Genomic DNA, 24520 nt, shown 5'->3' on the forward strand with positions numbered 1-24520 from the left:
TTAAATACTGAATCGGTAAATGATGATTCGGTAAATACCAAATCGGTAAATACCGATTCGGTATTTACCGAATCGTCCCCTACATAGGAAAAGGCACAATACCGGTCGGTAAGCCTGAAATTTACCGAATTTCGGGTTTACCGACCGGTAATGGGCCACCTACATCTAGCCCCTAGTCTTTTCCCTTTGTAATAGGTGAACCATATGCAATAATCGGTAACAAGTTGACACTCATGACTTTAAGAAGATGTTAATAAGATTGGCATCTTAATGAGTTACATAATGACTTAAAAAAGCATATATTAGAGATTACATTTCCCTCCAAAAACATTAAAATGACTTTTAAATGAAGCTTTATTAGCAAATGAAAAGCCCAGGTATTTGTATGTCATCACAACCTCAATTAGCACACCTCTCGGTTTCCAGGATCACATTTTAGAATTTTCTGAGCCAATTTTCATAATCTTAGTTTTCTTGACAATTGGCTATAATGAATTCATCAAAAGGTCGAAATAATTGTTGTAGACCTATCAGGGTTTGGCTGAATAAAATTGTATCATCCTCTTACTGGAGATATTTAAAATGTTTATTTCCAAGTTTGTGAGGGTGGGAGTTCATAATTTCAAAATGTAGTGTGACATATCAGACATAAAAAGATTAAAAAGGCATGGAGCCAATACACAGCCTTGTTTGAGGGCGTTGTAAGTTTTAATTCACAGAGTCAGACGGTATCTGTCAGCTAACTTAACCTGAACCCAGGTGTTTATGTACAAGAGTATGAGAGCCTCCAGAAGCTTTTGGGGAATATCCCATCCAGCAAGTTTCTGCCATAGTAAGGATCTCGGAACATAATCGAATGCAGCTTTTAAGTCAATAAAACAAATATACATGTTTTGTTTTTTCAAAACTGCATTCTCAGTCAGTATGTAAGGGTTAAAACATTAGTGATTGTAGATTGACCCTTACGAAATCCTAATTGATTAATTGAGATTATTCCCTGTGATGTTGTCCATTCTTCCAAATCGGTTAATAATTGGGAAGCACAGACCTTTGCCTCGATATCAGTTAGAGCAAATAACCAAAATTTGAGGAATTGTCTACTGGGCCGCTTTTATAAATTGACTGCACTATGCTTACTTGCCAGAACTCAGGATCAGGAACAGTGTTCATTGCTAGGACTCCGTTATACAAAGGGGTCAGGACTTCAACTCACACATTAGGATTGGCTTAAAATATGGCATTGGGTAGTCAATTTTAGCCAGGGCCCCCTTTGTTCCAATCCAGCGCAGAAAATTAGCTATTTCTTTTCTACTCAAAGGTTCCAAATATGGTGCCTGTACTGTGCTACATGCTATCAATGCTGATGTATTGATACCCATAATATTGAATCGTATCTGGACAAGTTAAGTGGCGACACTAGTGCTATGCATGTTAATAATAAACTTCACCCAAACCTCCTCCATGATATGGACACTAAAGGCCCATAACCACCATTTTCCAGCTCATTGATGACCCGCCTAAAATGCTTTAGCGTTGTTGGTCTTGGTAGCATTTAGTACCAAAAGCCATAAGTCTGGTTGATATAGTAATTTCACCTTCAGACTTCCTTGCTATAGTTCCTTCTCAGTATCTTCAGCTTTTCATTAAAAAAGCGATAGGTTGGTTAATATTGGTGGTTCAAAACTGAATTCGATGCCCTGTTAAGAGCCTTTTTCATGTTAAGTAGCTTATTTGAATACCACCTGTTGGTTGACATATTCAAGGGGTGGGCCTTGGCTGACTTTTTCTTGTGGTGAATTTCTCCACTAAGGGTGTGGAAATGAGATTCCACAGTGACTATCGTTCCTCCACTCAGAATACTCGAGGCACTTTGACTGATTAAAAGGTCAGCAAACTCCATTATTTCAGACTGGTTATCGGATTGCCAAACCAACCTTTTTAAACTGTAAGTTGAGGTGATTGAATATTGAAGTACATTGGCTTTATGGTTACAACTTATTGGCAAATTCAATGTTAATGACTGGGGATTGTGGTTGCTTTCCACTCTTGGAAATCTTATAATCGTTTATTTTTGGATCCAAGTCAGTTGATAGAGAAGCATAGTTGATAATTAAATCATAGTTCAAATATTTAAACAGTGGTATTTCCCTTGATTTACACAAGGATGGTCGATTAAGCATGATTAGGCGACGCTGCTGGAGGTTATCACAACACAGCTTAGCAGATCCATTGCTTGACCAGTCTGAAGACTTAAAAGAAACCAAGTGTATATTGAAGTCACCAGAAATCATTAGGCAGGCCATCGTAGAACAGACTGCTTAAGATTTTCCAATTTCCCACATGGTAAACAACTGAGTAATTTATTTTTTTCCTTGTACTCAAATAGATACTCAATTTTATTATCAGATGAGAATCAAACTGTAGGAGAACCCCTTGTAACCACTGCAATTGCAAGTCAATTACTTCTACCATGGCATTCATCTCTATTGCCATACAGAATGAAAGGCTGCCCTTGGCTCAACCTTGTTTAATTTAGCGCAGCTGGAAGGTTAAATTACTCATAGCCAAACAATGAAGTAGCCTGTTCTCTCCATGTCTCCTGCAGCATTAAACATTTAAAAAGATTGTAAAAAGGAGATTGATTCAAGGTCGGCCAACAATCAATCTAGACCATGAACGTTCCAATAACAAATGCTCAGTAGCTTATTTTTAGCTTTATTTTTATGCAAACTTTAAGTCCCCACCACCAGGTGATATATTCGAAAGGGTTAATGGACAGAAAAAGGCCCTCCCTGCGAATAATCAGGACTCAAACATTATGGAAAATATACTGCCTGCAAAAACACCCTTAGGCAGTCTATATTTCACTCTACATCTATTATTATGTATACATAGCTAGAAAGGCCAAGCAACGCAAAATGAAAAAAAATAGAACTTTTAAACTATCCAATATTCAGTTAATACAAAAACTAAATACAATAAATATAAATGACACACTGCTATCCTATGAGTAATCTGAGAGATTGTATAGAATGACAATTTATAGTCTGGTTATGAATGTATAGCCTATATCAGAAAGGATCATTTCAATTCTTCCACAGAACATGTCATATATATTCTTTATGTATCATAAAGTGGCTTAGATCATAGTTGATGCTTGGTAGGATCGAGTCTACGCGTGTTTTGGCGACCCATGCGCCTTCATAAGGAAAGATCAGATGGACCCAGATGAGGCCATAAGAGAAAAGCAAATAACTAAATAGTTATGATGGTATTGAAAATTTACATAGGCTGTACTGGTAGGGGTGCTCTCCCAGGAGAATGAGAATTGATCTTAACAGGATTTCAAAAGCCCTACTTAAATTATTCTGTCTTTACTCATGTGTAGATGACACGACAAGTGCCCGCCCACAATGACTCTAATCTTCACATTCTCAGAATTATTGAGGCATTTATCAGATTGAAACTTTCTCTTTGATTGATATCAATTATGCAACTTAATCATGTGAATGGAATTCACATGGGACCAAAAGTTTAGAATAGATTGTTTTTGTGGTATGGTGTTCCATTCCGTACTTTTTTGAGATCTTTGTGTTTAAAAAAGTCATAAGATGGACTTCAGAGGGTGAACCCTAGAACTGCATTTACAGTTTTTCCTTAGATTATACAAATCTGAGCACAACAAATATAAACATATAAAAATAATTGAATCCAATTAGACAAAAGAACATGTTTTTACCTTCGTCCAATGCAGAATCTTGGGATCCCCAAACTAATCGCAGTATCCGATGACTGGTATGACTGAACATTTTTGGTGCAGTCATCATTAGACAATAGGAAGGATCCATGAATACCCATGGATCTTACTTCACTGTGAATGTCTGTATGGGGACATGAGCGAGCAGTGGGAGCATCCCCTTACTCCTGTGAGGATAATGTGGGTGTTCTCATAGGAGTAAACACTGTCTTAAAAAAATAAAAAATGAACACATTCACGCTGCAAGGTTTTTCCAGTTCCACTTGGTAATTTGCAAATCATAACAGCTGAAATTTATTTATGTTTTTGCTCCACAAAAGAGACTCATATTTGCAGAGTACAAGGTGGCAGCTAAAGGCAAGGTGACATTTTGGATGCATCAAACCAAACCCAGATTTAAAGTCCCTGGACAGTGCATTTTGCCCTCCTGGAGCTTGGTGCATGGCCTTGTTAGAAACCGGGTCATGCACCCAACTCCTCCACTCATGTGAATAACTGAAGGCAGTTCACAGGGCATTATGCCCACATGGAGGCTCAGCACTGAGCCTGGCCAAAGGCTAAGCCCAGTGCTTAACACCTGCTGCACATGGCTAATGGGTATGTTTACATGGGATCTCAGAGCAGTGTTTGGCCTTAACCTGCACCTGGTGCCCTCACCTGACAAGGAATTGCACACAATACCTCATATGACTGTCCAAAACCAGCATGCAGTGGGTTAGGCCCTAGAGAGTCAGTCACAGCACCTGCACAGTTGCTGTGCACTGTGGCTTATGTCCACATGGAGCTTGGAACAGTGTCTTGGTCAAAGGCTCTATGCTGAACCCCCATTACTTACAAATTAAAACACTAGGAATTCTATGATTGCTAAACTTATGGGGCCTATTATGATGGCAGGCGGTCAAAGTCCGCCTGTCACCGTAACAGTGAATTGGACCGTCCGCTAGAGGTGCGGCGGTCCTGCTGTGGCCATTAGGATGCCACCGCCACGGTGGTGGTGGCATCCCCCCTCTACAACATTGTGGAGGGTGGTGCTCACAGCACCACCCGCCACAATTCTGTCGATGCACGTTGTGCATTGGCATGCACAAGGTGACAGGCACCGCACGGTGCCTGCCACCTTGTCCATGCCAATGTCCCATGTGCACCCCCAACACTCCGGGGGCCCGCAACGGGCCCCCAAAAGCAGAAACAGGAGGCCTTTCCATGGCGGCAATACCGCCATGGAAAGGCACATCTCCGCCTGCATGTTAATATGGATGGCGGTGTCTTGCAGACACCGCCACCATATTAAGCCCCTTTTCCACCCAGTCGACTCGCCGACTGGCGGAAAAGCGGTGGACGGGAAGACCGTCCAGCCATACTACTATGGCGGGGGTCATTCAGGCGTGGATGGCGGGCGGATCGCCCCCAACCGGGCCGGCGGTGGCTACCGCCAGCCTGGCAGGGGTGATCTTCCCGCCATCCAAATAGACCCCCATGGTGTTAGAAATGGGGGTCTCTAATACGCAGAGGTATGCACCTTTGTCCAAGTAGTGACCCTTACTCTAGTCCAGGTGAGGGGATTATACACTTTAGATAACCCCTGGTCACCCCATTGGTATCTTGGCATGAGCAGACAGGCTTATCCAAAAGGCAATGTGTAAAGTATTTGTAGCCCAAGCAGACAGTAACAGTGAAAACACCACAAATGGACACCACGCTAGTTTAGAAAAATAAAGTATCTTTTTCTAAACCAAACGGCCAAAAAACTCAAATACAACATACATATAAAAAGATATCAATTTGAAAGTAGTTACTTCAAAAGTAGAACTGTAGCGCAAAATAGCTCCTTCTGGTACTATTACGACGTTGTGACAGACACAAATCGAAAGTACGCTGCCGACCGCGAGGTGCATGGGCCAGCCACGGGGTCAAACGGACCCCCCTCAAACAATAATACCTTGGAAACGAAGTCAACAGGTGATGCACAGCATTGTAGAGGTAAGGCATAGGAGCTGAGGCGAAGCCGGCTCCCTTCTGTCATGAGGAAGCTAGGCGTCGAGTCCGCGAGGAGGCAAGGCATTGAGTCCAGGAGAGGGAAGTTAGGTGGCGTTGGCAGTGAGGTGTCAGTTCCAGTGAGGTGATGCAACATTGAAGAGTTTGTGAAGTCACCATCATCATTTATCGACTCCGCGATAACGGAATGCTGGCGCTGGCATTGGTGCGAGCGCTGGTGTCAGAAAGGCCGGTAACTGCAGTATGTCAGCTGGCCTCAAGGGGCATTGGAGCTGTGTTGCAGGCTGGGCGGTGGTTTGAGCACTTCATGAGCAGTGAGTCCGACCTCAGTGCAGGTAGCAGCATCACTGGCGGCGTTGCTGACAGCATCAAAGTTGTTGTTCTTGCTTTCCAGCACCAACCGCACAATTCTCAGGACCCATGAACTTGAATTGATGCCCTTTTGAATACAGGGGGCCACAGAGGAGTCCAGGTGCTGGTTAGTGGTTGCAGGTGTAGTCTTTGTGTCCCTGAGACTTCAGAACAGGGGTATAGCACACACAAGCACTTGGAGGTTCTTCTTCAAGCATGTTCACAGCACAGTTCCAGTCTTTGTTCTCTCCTTGGCAGAAGCAGCAACTGCAGGCCAACCCAGCAAAGCACACATAGCAAAGGGGCACACCTCCTCCTTACAGCTCTCCAGCTCTTCCCCTTGGCAGAGATTCCTCTTGAGTCCAGAAGTGATCTAATACTCTGGGGTTTTAGGTGTAATACATATACCCCATGTTCTCTTTGTACTCTTAGTGGAAAGTGTCTCTGAGCCCAGTTCAAACCAGTTCTGTGCTCTCTGGCCCAGCTTCACTACAGGAGGTGGAGAAAGCATTGTGCAAAACAGACACAGCCTATTCAGGTGCTAGCAAAACCCCTCCCACTACTCTAAATACAGTCCAGCCCTATTCAGCCCAACTATGAGTCACCCAGGAAAGCAGGGAAAACCACAACCCCACTTTGGGATCATCTAGAGTGAATGCACATCCCCAGCTACTGTCACTCCAAAACCAGACAGCGAATTCAAAAACAGACAGAGGCACATAGAATGGTTATACAAAGAAATGCCCAATTTCTAAAAGTGGTATTTTCAAACTCCCAACTTAAAAACCACCTTTACTAAAAGATGTGTTAGTGTGTTCACAGAGCCTAAACTCTATTTCTCTATCTTTTCCCCAGGGGAAAGTTACACTTGTAAGATGTTACAGTGCAGCTCCCATGCTATCCTTGGGGAGAGACAGGCCTTGCAATAGTGAAAAACGAATTTTGCAGAATTTCACTATCAGGACATGTAAAACATACCAGTGCATGCCCTACCTTTTACATACACTGCACCTACACATAGGGGCACTTTGGGCGTACCTTAGGACTGTCTAACATGTATACAAAGGGAAGGTTAGGGTCTGGCAAGTGGGTACACTTGCCAGGTCGACATGGCAGTTTAAAACTGCACTCACAGATACTGCAATGGCAGGCCTGAAACAAGTTTACAGGGCTACTTATGTGGTTGACCCAATCAGTGCTGCAGGCCTACTAGTAGCATTTGATTTACAGGCCCTGAGCACACACAGTGCACTTTACTAGGGACTTAACAGTAAATCAAATATGCCAATCATGGATAACCAATCAGAATCACAATTTACACAGGGAGCAACTGCACTTTAAAGTGCCCAGAGTGCCTAAACCAGCAAAATCAAAGTCCAGCACATGGTCAAAAATACAGAAGGTAGATATGCTCTGAATCTTTAAACCTATGCCTGGGCATGCTAAAACACCTTGGTCATTGCACTGAAGTCAGTGACCAAGGATTGAAAACACCAACTCCCTTTCAATCATGCAGTTACTTTGTGGAGCTCAATAATAGTAATTCTGTATAATTGCTTGATTTAATTTAGACTCTAGGTAGAATTCAAAAAGGCATTTACAGGTGTCCCTGGTAGTTCTCCTAGAGTAATACACCATGTACTCATAAATGCAATTCACATAGGTACGGGCATATGTCCAGACCGTTGATATTTGTATTTCTTATGTGCAGAGTTCTATAGCGGGAGTGCACCGCTGGAAATGTAGCCCTACATTTTAGGTAAAAATGTGGGAGTGGCAAGAAGGAGTTACTGGAAAATGAGCATTAGCTACTACAAAATGGAGGAGGAAAGGGAAAATCCAGGAAGCAAAAGCACACCTACGAAAGAGCAAGGGCCTGATTTAGAGTTTGGCGGCGAGGGTACTCCATCATAAAGCCAACAGAGTACCCTCTCCACCAAAATAAAGCTCCATCCACCTCATATGGAGTCGGGCAGCACTGAAGTGTGTCACCGATGGAGACTAATCCGTGTCTGCTACTGACATACACATCCAACGGCCCAACGGAGTAAAGGCCATCAGATGTTTGCCCAGTTGACCGCCCGCGAGAAAGCGCAATCAAATGACCTGTTTACATTGTCACTACTAGGTAAACGCTGGAGATAAGGGGCATATATCACCCCAACACCATGGGAGAAATCTCCAATGGCATTGCTTCTTTGAAATTTTCAAATAGTAAATCCTGCTTTTTGATTGTGTTTTTGAAAATATGATTTGTTTTTCATGTTTTACATATAGCTCCATCATGTTGACAGAGCCATCCATCTAACTTTCAAGGGGTTGAAAGAAACCACTGTGAGGGGTTTCCTGCCAAGGAAAGAGATGTCCACTGTCACAGCAGACATCTCTAAATTCAGAAAGTGGGTAGTCCCTCAGGGGGATGGAGTATTTTACTCCATCAACATGGTCGAGTAAATCATGTCTGCAGCACTCACAATCAGACCCTAAGTCTTTTGCAATTCACTAAATGTATGCCCACATGTGCTCCAGTAGCCATACACCCCAAACAACCTTGAAACTACTCAACCAGGCTTTGGAGTAACTGACACCCTACATATGGCCACTCACAGATGCTGTAAGGCAGTTCACACTTACACTAGAGCAAGCAACAATACCACTATGAGCACAAATGCATAGCCCAAAGAAAATTAGCTTGACTGAAACATTTGTCGTAAAACATTAGACATTGCAGACATCTTCATATATCACACTGTAAAAATGTAAAATTAACAGATACGTGGACTTAGAAAATTAGTAATCTGTAAATTATAATGCTTTTTGTAAATACAAGAGTCATTTTCACATCTAACAACTCCACACAGAATGGCAGAAACATAAAATATGTCTTGTCTCAAAAGAAAAGCACACAAACACACATATAATGCTGGACATGTGAACTGTTGGCCATTTCTGGTGCCATATTTTCTCACAGCACAAGGGAAAAATGGCAGAACGGAACACAAGCTGAGGACTTTAGTCATGTGTTTTGCCTTATTTTGATTATGAAGTATGCATTGTTTTCCTCAGGTGCTGCCTATGTCAATGTTCTTTTCAATTCATGGTTCTACATATCATAGTCTGATATCTCTGCCTTCACTTTGTAGAACTACATTTGGTATATTTAAATGTAAAATATGGCTGTAAATTACTAGTGGTAAATTTACAGTTGTATTTTGAGTTGGTCATGGTCGCAACACATCATGTAAGCGGGTACGAAAATGCAAGTCTATTATGAGGAGTAAATCTCCACCCTGAGTCATTGAGTTGAATATAGCAGGTGATTTATAGTGAGGTGTAGGTGTAAATCTACTTGTGCAGGGGTCTCCATCCATAAATGTACCTTTGTGAATGGGGCCATTTGTCTTATGGTAACATAGCTTACTTAGTTACATAGCTATACAGCTTCCTTTGGTAACAACCAGAATTTGCTGAAGTGAATAAAATCATCTTTAATTACTTGATTAATGGTGAACCTTTTAAATCCAAACATAAGATACACAGAGCAAATAAGTCAATTTCTATTTAAACTGTTGACTAAATTGCACAAATTTCAAAGCATTCTGCAAATAGATTGTGCCTCTCTCATGCAATTAACTGGAGCAGGGTTTGGGTCAAGGAATTTTAAACTATATGAATCACTGAAAAAGTGTTATGCATGGAGAACTGATCAGCATAGCATGTTTCTTGCAGGCCTTCAGCAGAGCCCACAGGATTGGGCAGAATAGGAAAGTGATGATTTACCGATTTGTGACAAGGGCGTCAGTGGAGGAGCGGATCACACAGGTGGCGAAGCGGAAAATGATGCTCACCCATTTGGTTGTACGCCCGGGATTGGGTTCAAAGTCCGGTTCCATGTCTAAGCAGGAGCTAGATGACATTCTGAAATTTGGGACTGAGGAACTCTTTAAGGATGATATGGAAGGTGAGAAAAATGCATTGATCCTGAAACTAATAATCCATTGAAGTAATTGTCTATATAAAAAATGATGATCCATAAGTTGAAAGCAAATGTTACATTTCTGTATGACATTATATGCCAATTTTGTACAGTAAACCCTATAGTCTACTGCTCAACAAGATACCTACTACCCCATCCCTGATAATCTCAAGTAAAAATACCTCTCCACATATTTATCTGTTTGTTTGATAACAAATGCTTTAAGTATTTTACATCAAGTGGTACATAGGAAGACATGAGGTAGAGAGTGATGTAGTAGGTGACAAAAATAATGGATACTTCATCACTATTTGAATAGTTGTTATAATTATTATTAATATTATTATTATTGTTATTAAGTATCGAGAGACTGTAGTATCATTGGTATCTGCTATAAAAAAAAATGGGAAGCCATACTCCATTGCTCTTTCAGAATAGTATTGTAGATATCCAGTTAGCTGATTACTTCTGCCTACCTAGGAAGAGTTTTTTAGTGTTGGAATGTGGAGACAGAAGTTTATATTATGTTTGATGAAGCAGAGAGGATGTGGGATGAGAGGTGGCCTGGTTAGAAATGAGCTGTCTGAATACTAGGGTGAAGTGCATTGAGACCTGTGATAGATTGTGTGTCTCCCAGAAGTCAACAATGGGCAAAAGTGTAGATCTAGAAATGTTGACCAGGTTATAGATAATTTTTATTGAAGATTTGGAAAAAGTATGGAGGTTATCTGAGGGAAAAGTGGTTGCAATAATCAACATTTCCGATGAATTGTGCAATTTTGAAGGTCTTGTCCAGAGCAAGTGGAAATGAGGACAGACTTTGCAGATAGGGAATGGCGGTAATGAGCAGATGTTCTGATATACTGATGAATGTAGACTTCTTTTACTGCTAAGATAGATTCCAAGATTCCCGGCACTGACAAAGTCAAGAATAAAGTAGCAAAGTGTTGTGGGGTTGATATTTGTGAATCACCCATTTAGATAGGTGATAATACCCATCTGTTATCTGTCAACAAATAGCCCCAAGAAACCCCTTCCATGGTATAAACATACAGCATACAAATAGAGCTCATGTGTTATTATGTTGGCTGTACATTAAGTAGTTACTTGACAGTAGAAATAAGGTCCAAGCTTTGAGGAGAGTCAGGAGAGTGTAGTGACAGGGAAAACGCATGTTCATATCCTCTATTAGTGTCTGAAAGTCAACAGTAAACTTCAACAAATGCAATAATATTACGAGTCAATGTATTGGCTGCAACAGTGTGAAAATGAAAATGAAAATACTTTATTTTGGATGAGGAAGCCTCACCCTCACTTTTCTGGGATGCTACATCATAGGCGTCCTCATCCCACCCTGAAAGAGATGATCCTATCAGGGTGGACTCGACCTCTGTGTAAGGGAATTCTTACCACTGGCTGAGATTAATTCAAGCATTCCATCCATCATTTTTTTGTATGCTATTGTGTGTCGCCGTAAGTGAGAGGGGTATGCCCAGGCGTGGGTCCCGTGCACACTGTGTCATTGGTATCCATCTATACCTGGATGATGAATCCTCACTAGAGCAAAACTGATCCTGTGTTGCTTGTGTTACAGTTCAGGGAGGACCTGGCCTGGTAGTTCGGTTTGGACTTTGGAGCATGATTAAGACTGATTTGCATATCTGTGGGTTCAAACTGAGGTGCAAAATAACGATGGACTGGGATGCACCCCTGAGTAATTACCAGTGGCTGCAATTAATTCAAGCATTCCATCCATCACTTTTTTTCTATACTTTAATGTGTTGACCTCAGTGGGATGAGTCCAGTCCAGTCAAGCTGTACCTGGCTGATGAGCCCTAATTTGGGGGAAAACAGCCCTGGGTTGTTTGTGTTCATGGTCAGGGAGGACCAGATCTCGCAGTTCATTGTGGACTTTTCCCTTTGGAGTGGGGTTAAGACTAATTTACATAAGGCTGGGTCCAAACTGAGGTGGAATGTCGTGCAAAATAACAATGGACTGTGATGAGATCCGAGTAATTACCAGTGGCTAAGATGAGTGTCTTTCCCTAAGTTGGACCAGAATGCCAGACGTGGGTGCTGTGCACACTGTGCCACTGGAACTAAGGTATACTTTGCTGATAAGCCCTAACTAGGACGAACCCGGTCCAACGTTTTTTGTGTTCTATTTGGGGAGGACCTGGCCTGGAAGTTTGGACTGAACTGTTCCCATTAGAGCAGGGTCAAGTCTGATTTGCATATGGCTAAGTCCAAACTGAGGTGGCAAATAATGATAGACTGGGATGTGGCACCAATTAATTCTGAGAGACTGGGATTAATTTGAGTATTCAATAAATTTCTTTTGTGTATACTTCATGTTTTATATGGCTGGGCAATTCTGCAGTGGAGTCATGGGATGGGGTGTGAAGGAACAGAGAGGATGGAATTTGCTGAATACATTACACAGAGTGTTGTTCAAATGTGGAAAGCTAACAAGGAAGATGACATTAAGAATGTTTTACTGAAGTGAGTGAGTGCCCTATGTAGGTAGGTTTACCAGCAATAGGTCAGTGTGTCAAGTTTCAGTTCTAGTTCTTGGACATGGGCATCAACACTGAAGTTGTCAAGTAGGGTGGGAAAGGTAGGGCTAGAGGACAGGAGCTGCTCAGACCCTTTAAAGAAGGTGCTTATTGGACTGCATGGTGGTGTAGGAGGACAATGTTTATAACAGTTGAGGTTTGCATGCAGACAATCATGTTCTAGACAGTAGTGATTTGCACAATGCATTTTAATCATAGCTGTTGATGTGAGCATGTTAAGCGTCACACTAAAATTCCAATATACTTTGCAACATATACTTGCGTAGCTTGAAATCATATTGTTCGTTTTTTTGTCCAAAAGAAGACTGTTGTGTAACTCTAAAGTTATGTTTCGGATATTTTCTAAAAATAGAACAGCGGATTAATACAAAATCCAAGTTGAACATTGTGTAGTTTTAGAACTTCCTTGGAGTGATCCTGAAATTCTTGGAATAAGGTCCAGTTTCACTAAGTCTTTGCACTGGAGGGACATAAAAGGATTCAAACTAACACATAGGAGCATATTAAAAGCCCCTATCGCCACAGGAACATCACTTTTTGTGATGTTCCTGTTGTAATACCCCTGCGCCTTATTTAATTAACGTGGCTTACCGCCACCTTGTAAATAAGGCCCCCCTTTACACTACACCTAAAGTGAAAAGGGTGGGCAATGGGTGTTGCGGTGGGCGTTCCGCCACAACACCCATTGATTTTGACACTGCCCCCTATTTACAAGGGTGGCGTAAATAAAGGAGGCAGCGCCAAAATTAAGATCAGGGAATACCTGTTCTTAACATGGTGAAACAAGGAGAAAAAGTTACTTTCTCCTAGTTTTTGCTTTTCTATGTGTGCTGCATTGTGGAGCACACATAGAAACAACAAATCTCCATGAATGATTGTGTATGTGCAAGAAGGTGCCCCTTCCTGCATATAAACAATCATTAAACAAATGGCGATTTGCAACTTCTATATGTGCTGCACAATGTTGTTTTTCTGGATTGTTTATGTGCAGGAACGGACATCTTCCTGTACATAAACAGTCATTCCCCCCAACTCAGACACTATTGCACTATGATGCAAGGGTGCCTGCTTTGGCACTAGGCAGCTACGATTAGCACCAGCCCTAGGGGAAACGCAGGGGTGCACCGCATTCTTGTGAATATGGCGAATCCCTGCTTTTTCAGAATGGCGTAGCGTTGCGTTAGCAATTTTTGCTTAACGCCACACCTCACCATTCTGTTGCAAATATGCCCCAAAGTGTCACATGCTATTCACTATGCAGACCAAAGGGTATTTTGTGCTGGAATGGTGTTCATATCCATTAAGTGAAGCACTGTGATTCGAAATGTAATGGATGTTCAGCTTCATGATCTATCACTTTCAATAAGTAGCTCTAATATCTTTTGCCGGGAGTGATGAAATGAAATAAATGAAATACTAGTATTTGTAAAGCGCACAGCTACCTCCGAAGTGGTGTCCCGGCTCTGGGGGCCCTCGGGCAGATTAAGCGAGCTATTGCCCAGAGTCACATGGTGCTGGGCTGACCTGCCGCCGGTGCTGGGGATTGAACCGTGAGCCCCAGATTCCAACGTCAGTCGCACTGGTGGCTGCGCCACACCGCTTCCACACGTCAGTCTGTTACTTGCTTCTGAAGATAAAAACATAACTGAATAATAAGTGCAAGTTGCTCTTGCTGACAATTCAATTTTGAAAGGGCTTATTTGGTATGTGATATAAAGCACTGAAATACTATGAGAGCACTTAAAATGTTCAAAGACCCTTCCCGTCCTGCTATATTTCAGCCCTTGGCCGTGACTGTAGCAGCTCCTATGTTGGCGCTACTTAATATGTTGCTAAACAGAACTTCCACCATTCTTACCCTTGCCGTACCCGGCCAAAGTTTTGGAATCCTATGTCACCCACAAACGTAACAGATTTCTTTCCACCTCTAATTTCCTTCATCCACACCAAGCAGGCTTCTAAGCCGGCCCCAGCAGGGATGCAGTAATGCTATCCATGCTGGATGGAGTCAGGTGGGAAACCGATGCAGGCCACACTTCTAATCTGGTATTACTAGATCTCGCTGCCGCCTTTGACATGGTGGACCCCTGTTCAAAGGCAATGGGGGTATTTGGGCTTCCCTAATCAATCCTTCAGTTTTCCATGAGCTGAACTACCCAAAATTCAGAAACATTGTGAAACCATGGCTATGCAGACAGGCTTTCACATGAAGTGCCACTCTCTTCCAACTCCCCTGCTCCTTGTCACTCTCAGCAGCAAGAAAACCCTCAGTGTACGAGCACAATGTAAATTCTCTTAACATAATATAACATAACAAATGTAACTGTAAGTAAAAAGGTTGCGCTGGTAATGTCTAAAGGTAGAAACCCGAATGACCTGCCAAATATTTGTATTTGAGTGTAGCCACTGTTTTTTCCAGTCCGTTGTAATCTAATTTGTCTCTGGGTCAAATATATATAATTATAGATGAGTAACTGTAAATAATGGAGTTGTGGTTCACCAAAGAGTTCTGAGTGAAATTGAATAGGCAAGAAGAGAAATAATATTATGTTGTATATAAAACCCAAAGCATCTGCCCCTGCTTCCAACATATACACAGAGGTAAAGGAGTAATGGACGAGCCATCCACACCCACCACTATCTAAGAAAAACCTGGACTCCTGCCATCCACCCAGAACAATCTAGCATACACCCCCTACACACTTCCTAGTCCACACTCGAAAAAAAACATCCGGCCTCTTGGCACCCACCAATCCCACACTCTCTAAACCTGTGCCCCCTGTCAAAGCTACAAAATAACTACCTGGCCTCCTGCCATCTACTCCCACCAGCCTCCGTGCCAACCGCTCCCAATCCAAAGCTGTGTGCTCCATTCTACCACTCCATTGTGCTGATAGGTGAGGTGTGGCGCCGCGGCCAGGGCGACTGACGCTGGAATCTGGGGACCACGGTTCGATCCCCGGCGGCAGGTTAGCCCAGCACCATGTGACTCTGGGCAATAGCTCGCTTAATCTTCCCGACGGCCCCCAGCGCCTAGAGACCCTTACGGGTGATTGTGCGCTTTACAAATGTGGACTTTATAGTGTCTCTATGAGTGGCACTTGTCAGCGTTGCTTAATTTCACCTCTCTGCGTGGATCTGCAGACACCAGCACTGACAGGGGAGTAGGCTGTTGGTGGAAGCATAATGCTGCTAATTTTTTCCTATCTCCCTTGGATCTGTGGAGACTCAAGAAAGGCGGGACAAGGTGGTTGGGACGGATTTTCATCATTGCGCACAGTTCTTTGGAAACCTCAGTGAGGTGGTGGAACAATGGGGAAGCACATTCTTCCCCTAGGTGACATCACAACAATCTATATGTATGTACTTGCTTATACATGTGACATTTCTATAGTGTAAACATAGCCAAAAGGCAGCACTGTACATGGTCAAAGGCAAATTTAAAGTGGATGAGTAAAATGAGAAGAAGAGGTTGTGAATAGTTAATGCATTGTGATTCAATGAAATGTGATGTAATGTTCTTTAAAGAGGAGAGTCTTTCCTAAATTGTAGCAGTATTTGGGGCAGTCCTAATGGATATGGGTATGTTGTTCCAGATAATAGGTACATAAATGGAAAAGGCCTGCTGTCTATTTTTATTGCTTTTTTGCACTTCCTAGTCTGCAGTCCGATGGTGTCCTGACTGCCGGTAAGTGAAGAACCACCAGGGATGGTGAGCTTGTCCACAAGATATGCGGGGTGCTGGTTGTGATGAATTTGTAAACGATGCAGCTGTTTTTGTAGATGATGCGACCTGGCAAGGAGAGGCAATGGAGTTCAATCAGGGTGGGAGTGATGTGACCATATTTCATCACACCCTTGATGAGACATACTGTGTCATTAAGATGTCCGTAAGGGATGTCAGTGCGGAGTCTGGAACACTGTAGAGTAGGTCATTGCCACCATCCCGATGCAAGAGTACAATAAATTTAACAGCAATTTTGAAGTTGCCCTGTGTAAGAAATAGTTTGCCTTTTTTTAGGAGAGCGAGCTGATACTAGGCCGTCTTTGTTTTTTTAGCTGAGTGTTCCTTGTGTGACAGGTTGGTGTCCAGGGTGAATTCAAGTGAATTAGCAATCAGTGAGACTTGGGGTTTGAAGTCATCAAGGTTCCTGTCATTGAGCCAGGTTTTTACTGTATCTCGTTTGTTTTTGTTGGAAAATAATAGGATTTCTGTCTTGGTTGAAATGAGCTTCAGGTAAGCTCTGGGTATCCAGGTCTGGCTGATGTGCAAGCAGTGTGTGAGCCGTTGGATGTCTGAAGCAGAGGAGACTTTCAAGAACAGTTGTCCATCATTTAGATACTGGAGAATCTTTATGCTGTTATCTGTGAGTAGAGAACCAAACAACTCCATGTAAGAGGTAAATATGACAGGAGACGGTATGGAACCATGGGGGACTCCAGATATAATACTGATTTTTTGTGATCTACAGGTGCACACATGAACAAACTGGTGTTGGTTGGAAAGGTAGAAGGAGAACCAGTAAAGAACATTGCTAGTGAATCCTCTTTCATGACAGGAGGGTGGGATGGTCGACTGCGCTGAAGGCAGCTAAGAGGCCCCGCAGTATCCAGAGGCAGGGGTAAACATCATCAGTTGTCAAGAGAGCATTATCTCCGATATGTAAGGTGATGGTCTCCATGATGCAGTGAGATCTGAAGCCAGACTGGTAGTGGTTAGCACTGATGTGATCTTTGAGTTCAACATAGATTTCTTTTTAAATGATCTTGCCGATGAATGGTAGGTGAGAGAGTGGGCCGTTAGTTGGAGAGGTCATCAGGGTCTGGTGCTGATTGCTTTAGTAGGGGAAAGATCTGGCTAGTCCCGAGAAATTCTAGGAGATGCCTTAAAATAGGGGACATTAACAATGGAAAGTAGGGGTACGAGAGAATATCCAAAGAGAGTTTTGATGAGGGATGACGTTAAGACATGAAGTGGCTTTGAGAGACTTGGATATATCAGCCAGAACTGTGAGAGCTAAGGCTCTGAAGGATGACCATTGCAGGATTTTACAAGAAGGTGTTGGTGTCAGCGATAAAGCAGGAATGGTATTGTCGTTGTGCTGTTGGATCTTCTGTATGTTTTCACTGAAGAAGTGGTTGATTGCACTCTTCTGTGGAGTCAGGAACAGGTGGGTCAGTCAGGGGATTGTGCAGTGCTTGACTGTCCTGAACAATGATCTGTTTCTGTTAGTACTTTCATTGATAGTGTTGGTTAATGTTGATTAACCTCAGTTGTGATATCACTGCAATCTATAACCAGACTTTGATCCAGTTATTCATAATAAATACTTCCTATGGAAGTCAGACACAACATAGAAACTGTGTACAGTCCCAACAACAGTATGCTTTAGATTTCTGCATTATTATTTGAAGATATTTCAACAGTACCAGAAATAAAATATAATGTATGTTGACAAACTGCACCTATTAGCCAGAATGTTTCCTTCATAAACTGACCCCAGCAGGACATATTTATGAACCATCACCTGGTTTCACTTCTCAGTTTCTCACTTCCCTTTGTTTTTCCTCCTTTTCACTGCAGACCATCACTGTGGCACCTTAACTGTGGTCAGGAGGACAGGTGAGTGACACTGGAAATATTGCTTATAAAAGCGACTGTCAGAACAGTAACCATTTAATAAATGGTGTTCCTACCACACTTACATGAGTCTGATAGATGTCATCACACACTCAAGGCCATCTTTCTTAAGAGTCTCTAAATGGTCTTCCACCTCACTCGGCTGCTTACATGATGGGACGAATGTCATTATTTAATGACATCTATCTTCAGAGACCTTCATCTTTCCCAAAGACAGGTGTCTGTCATAAATATATCTAATGATAGCAGCAAACATAGGTCATAAATATACCCAGGTGAAACCGGTCTTTACAATTTCCTGCCATTCCTTGGAGCTTATTATCTAGTGCTGTAACTAGTCATTCTTTGTAATTTAAATGTGCATGTCACTCTTCTATTTAGGATGCTTCTGTGTCTTCAGTCAGTCGAGTATTTTACTTGCTTGTATATATTATTGCATGATGTACCACTTTTGGCAACATTGTGAAGCTATTGAGATGAAGAAGAATGTCTAGTTTACCATTTAAATAACGTGCCTTTTTATTTTTATTCATGTTTCAAGAAACAAAATGTTTTATTTGCCTTGCTTCTAAAGTTCATATTATTCATGTTATGATGGAAAAGAGTTCCAAACTTTTTTTGTTATTTAAAAAAGTATTTTAATGTAGGTTATCCTGTGAATCATGCAGGTCAGTCCTGCTGAGTGGAAACCATGGTTTGATCGTCAGTGTAGGACCTGCAACAAGCCCACTATATGCAAAGCTAAGCATGCAGATGTTCAGGGAAATAATTGAATGGCCCCGAATAAGACTAGATACGCATAGCATTATACCACCATTGTAAGAAATTGAATTATTATTTATGGTGGTTGACTCTCACCTCAAGGAATAAACACAACAGTTTTCAAGAGGAACCCTTAAATTCACTAAATTACCCTGATTTCAACCTCCTGGTAGCTTTGGAACTGAGCAGACATGCTTAACTTATGGAAAGTTTAAACTATTTATGTAGTAGCAAAAGAGCAATAAAGTCAAAATGCCAAACGAAAACATTCCCAAACTGATTTAGAAAAGTAGAGAAAAATGTAATAAACAAAATGACTCCATACTGCCAAGAATCCAATAAGGGGAAACAGAAATATGTATTTATTTTTTTACATGTTAAGTAGAAATAGTGACAAGAAAAAGTAAAGCGACAGTGATAATCAATGGTCGTGGTGGACTGTGACCAAGGTAAACTTGCAGGCTCACCACAATGGGGCCTAGGTCGGAAACACAAAGTGGATTGTTCTTAGGTAAAGTCTGTAGTCAGAAAGTATGAAAAAGTTTCTAAATCCCACTAGTCTGGAGGAAAAGTTTTCCAACTTTTCCAAACTTTCTACTAGTGTGCTTCAACCACAAGTGTCCACTGCTAAAGGCCCCAGGACCTCATGGAAAGCCCTTAGGGACTGACAGGGTAGCAGACAGAGGTTACCAGCAGGGTCCTGTCCAGGTCCAGCTGCCACTGGTCAGCTGGGTACTTCCAGGAAAAGGCCTCATGCTGCTTTTTGACTAACTGTAGCCATTTAGAAAGTCAGCCATCTGACTCTTTCCAATTCAGGGATCAGGTCCAGTCCTTCAGGCCTCCTCTAAGTTCACACACATCAGCCCTCTTCTGATCTTCCGCAGGTCCAGAAGGTGTTCTGTAAGTGGGTGCCAGGAGGTGCCACATTTATGCCTGGCACGATCTAGTGGATAGGGTGACTTCTAGGAACTCTCTAACCAATATGATTAAATGTCCCAGAGCCAACCTTGCACCCTTTCAGTAGTTCATGTTTGCCTTACTGCAAACAGGCCCAAAATGTCATGTGTCATGGCATTTTCGAGATGGTGAAAGTCTTCAGCCACACTAAACTTGGGCTCTGGGGGTTTGGGGGCCTGTATGGTACATACAGGCCCCCAAACCCCCAGAGCCCAAGTTTAGTGTGGCTGAAGACTTTCACCATCTCGAAAATGCCATGACACATGACATTTTGGGCCTGTTTGCAGTAAGGAAAACACCTATGTCCTCCCACATCGAACACTAAAGTCCAGTTTGAAACAAGCTCTATACCTTCAAGAAACTCAGATGTCTGGTAGGACAAAAGCAGGGCCTTACAGCAGCCAGAGAGGGGATACACAAGAATTGTTTTATCATTATGGCCTCTCTCTTTCAGATGTACCACATTAGCCCTGTCAAGCAGGATGTGACAGTGTTTTATAACAGGATACCCCCATCTTCCACTCTGATGTTTCTGTGGAATTTAGGGGAGTTATCTCTTCCCATTCAGGTCAGCCTATTATTTGCTTCTGGGAGGTATTTCAATCCCCATTCTCACCTGTTCAAGGCTAATCCCTGGCTGAGCTTCTGCTGGAAAGATAATGCAAATGAGCCTCCAGGATCTTAAGGAAAGAAAAAAGCAATTTTCTAAAAGTTACTGTACTTTAATATTTATTAAAAATGTAACTACACCATTGAATTGGATTTTAATAACTATAAAAATAGTGGTTTCATTATTTTTCCAGCAGCTCTCATTCCCCAGACAGATTATTAGGGCCTGATTCTCAAAAGAACTGAATGCAAAAGGAATGTTGACAGGCTGGTAGAAAGTATATGTCACCAGATACCTGTCTCTAGTGCGCAATCTGATCTGAGCCATCTAACGCTACCCTGTTCTGTGGAAGACCATGGCCCTTTCCTCACTGTATTCCCTTCTATGGATCTTAGTACATCTTTGGAGCTTTTGTCCAGCCTGAAATCTGGTTCTCCATTAGATCCATGTCCGGCCAAATGCTTGGGGAAAGTGGCTTCCGCCATTAACATTCTGGTGAACCCCCTGCTGAATACATCTTTGTCGACAGGGGAGGTGCCTCAGGCTTGGAAGCGAGCCATGATTCTTCCGCTGCTCAAAAAACCCACCTTGGACCCCTTGATACATGCCAACTACAGGCCAATCTCCCTTCTCCCTGCTCTGGCTAAAGTGGCCGAGCGTTATGTGCACGGGATAATTTCCAGCTTCATCGAAGGGAACGACCTGTTGCACACTTCGCAGTCCGGCTTCCGTGCAAATTTTAGCACGGAGTCGGCTCTGCTGGAGGTCACTGATGCCATCAGGGAAGTACTCGATCCGGGGGGAAAGGCCGTGTTGGTCATGCTTGACCTGTCGGCGGCTTTCGACACCGTTCCTCATGATGCCATCCTTGTAAGACTCTGGGAGTGTGGCCTGCGTGGAACGGTGTGGAACTGGCTAAAATCATTTCTGGCCGACCGACGACAGACGATCTGGGCGCCTCCTTTTTCCGCTGATATGGCTCCGCTAGAGGTGGGAGTCCCGCAGGGTTCCATTCTCAGCCCTATGCTGTTTAACATCTTTATGGCCCCTCTGGCGGAAGTCGCGGGATCCTTTGGCGCCCAGATCGTGTCCTATGCCGATGACACCCAACTCCTGTTCACATGTGACAGGGGTGGGTCGTTTGATGGCACACAGATCAGGGACTGCCTAGGTGCGGTGTTTGAGTGGTTTAGAGGTCATGGCTTAAAATGCAACTCTGATAAGTCAGAGCTGCTCTTTTTCGGTTGCGCACCGGAACAAGACTGGAAATCCTGGTGGCCGCAGGATATGTTTCCTCCTGACAAGGTCGCTGTCCAGGCCAAGAATTTGGGAGTGATAGTAGATTGTGACCTATCCTTTGGACCTTACATCTCGTCCACTGTTGGGAAATGCTTCGGCATCTTACGGATGCTGAGGAAATTTCTTCCTCTACTATCACTCAACCACAGGAAGACAGTCGTTCAGGCACTAATCGGGTCGCGTTTGGACTACGCAAACGCTCTTTTTTTGGGTCTACCAAAATACCTTGTGACCCGTTTGCAAGTGGTCCAAAATTCGGCAGCCCGCGCCATCTTTGGACTCCCGAGGAGAGCTGGTGCCACTGCCTTATTGAACACCCTTCATTGGCTGCCTATCTCCAAGCGAGTCCTTTTTAAATGCCTGACGGTGGCCTTTAAGGCCCTACATGGTATTGGCCCCAAATACCTTGGGAAACGTTTTTCTCGGTATGTGCCAAGCAGGACTCTCAGGTCATCGGGTCTGTCTTTGCTGACTGTCCCTGCAATCCGTCGTGTACGCTTGGGAGGTCGATCTTTCCGCTATTTGACTCCCAAGGCTTGGAATGAATTACCATTGTCCCTGAGATCGGCCCCCTGTCTTCTTGCTTTTAGAAAGGACTTGAAGACATGGCTATTTAGGAATTAGTCCTTTTTATCTCTTTTTCTGTTGTGTGGTTGCTTTTCATGCTGTTCCTTTCTTTGCCAAAGCGCCGGGATGCTCCTCTGGAGTTGCCGTGCACTATAAAAGAAATAAAGTAACATAACATAACATAACTGTCCTGAACTTTGTAGCCAATGTATTTCCAAGGAGAAGAAATTTGTAAAGTGATATTTACAACTTTAAAGGTCTGCTTCTCAAACTGCAAATTACAAATTACAATTACAGAATGTACTACAAAATGCAATTCTCAGACTACGTGTGGAGTTTTATGGAGTCTGCGCCCCGACGGCAGAGTCTATGGGAGCAGAGAACTCCACACACATAAGTATGGGAGTGAGATTTCATAAAACTCTACACATAGTTTTGAATTCCGAGAAAGTAAACAACTTACTACAAAGTGTACATTTACCTTTGTGAATCAGGCCGTTAGTATTTTAACCTGTGTTCTGGTTTTCTAAATAGGACAACCTATCCTGCTACAGTGAAAATAGCTTTTTGGACATTTGAACTGTAGAGACTTGGTAACATTACTTGTCTAAAGGTCCCACTTTTAAATACCATGCAGCCTACATTGTGAGCTGCAAGGCTTATGTTAGAATGAATTACTAATATTTAAAAGGGAAGTTTTTTACCTTTCAAAAAGGGTCTTTTTAACAGTTTGCACTACAGGTTTTCCACTGCAGCAGTCAGGCTACTGAGGGTAGGCCTATTGCCATGTTTGCAACGCAGCTGTAGTGAATGGCACAATAGGTTCTGAAATCCATAAGTGGTATTTAACTTCGAGGTCCTGGTGTCACTTTCTACACCAGATACTAGGTACTTATAGGCAAGTTAAATGTGCTAATTAGGAATAAGACAATTTAACCATATTTAAAGGTGGGCCATGGGCACTCTACTCCTGCTTAACAGGAATAAAGGGCACAGAGTTCTAAAGCCAGCAGAGCAGATGGGGCAGAAGACTAGGGTGACCACACAAAAAAGGGAGTTATCCTAAAAACATGATATCACATGCAATATCTCATGACAAAATTATTTCATTCACTACTCTACCACTAACTACATCATGAGTTAGGTTGAGTTAAGTGTATATATGCACTACTTTTAAAGATCTGGTGGTAGACGATGTTGTGGATACATTAGGTCTGGAATAGAAATAGTGGTATTCAACCAAATAAGACTCATCTAATATGTTTTGGCTGCAGATGTATCCTTCAATGGTGCATTTGCTTGCAGCCTATTTTCTGTTTGAGTGTTGGAGGGCAGAAGAGGTGCATCAACCCTCTTTCAGGTCATTCGAAGAGTCATTCCAAAGCGAGTGAGGATCCTATTGTCTGAGTCGTATTGCCCATCAATCCTAATTTCTGTTTTTCTGCCTTCCAATAGCCATGACTTTTCTTAACCCCTTGGGTGCTCATGACGAGGTCAGCTCGTCATGAGCCACGGCGCTCCGGTGCTCATGACGAGCTGAGCTCGTCATGACCGCGCCCGTTCCATGGAACGCTCGCATGCTGGACTGATTCCCCTGCTGTGCTGAGCGTTCCATGGGAACGGGTGTGGCCATGACGAGCTCAGCTCGTCATGAGCACCGGAGCGCCGTGGCTCATGATGAGCTGACCTCGTCATGAGCACCGGGGCGCTGTATGTGCCCCCCGCCCCCCAGCACAGCGTGGGGAAAGAGCCCCGCACGGAAGGGGTTAAAATGATCAAATCACGTTGTTATGATTGTACGGAGTCATCTTTCATTGAGTAAAAATGTTTTACACGAAATATGGGGAAGTGTTGTGTCATTGTTTATATGGTTTCCTTGCTAGTTAAAATGTATTACTTGTACACTATATTTGATTGCAAAGCTGAACTAAATGTCAATGTAGTTCACTTGTATATTATGGCTTTTCAATGATTTCAAAAAGTAACTATTTGTTTTTGTCAGACTTTTTTTTTAAAACAAAGCTCAGAG

The 24520-nt window shown here is 42.8% G+C and overlaps 1 protein-coding gene across 1 annotated transcript in view; it reads left to right on the forward strand.

Moving 5' to 3' along the window:
- The window catches only part of CHD5 (chromodomain helicase DNA binding protein 5), a 1012157-nt gene that overhangs the window by 598516 nt on the left and 389121 nt on the right, over positions 1-24520 (forward strand). Inside the window, exons 23-24 of the mRNA XM_078640953.1 lie at positions 9833-10064; positions 18240-18278. Coding sequence (XP_078497079.1) covers positions 9833-10064; positions 18240-18278 — 271 coding nt within the window. The remainder of the gene's footprint in view (positions 1-9832; positions 10065-18239; positions 18279-24520) is intronic.

The sequence above is a fragment of the Lissotriton helveticus genome, chromosome 5_1, assembly GCF_964261635.1.
Source record: "Lissotriton helveticus chromosome 5_1, aLisHel1.1, whole genome shotgun sequence".
Taxonomy (NCBI): domain Eukaryota; kingdom Metazoa; phylum Chordata; class Amphibia; order Caudata; family Salamandridae; genus Lissotriton; species Lissotriton helveticus.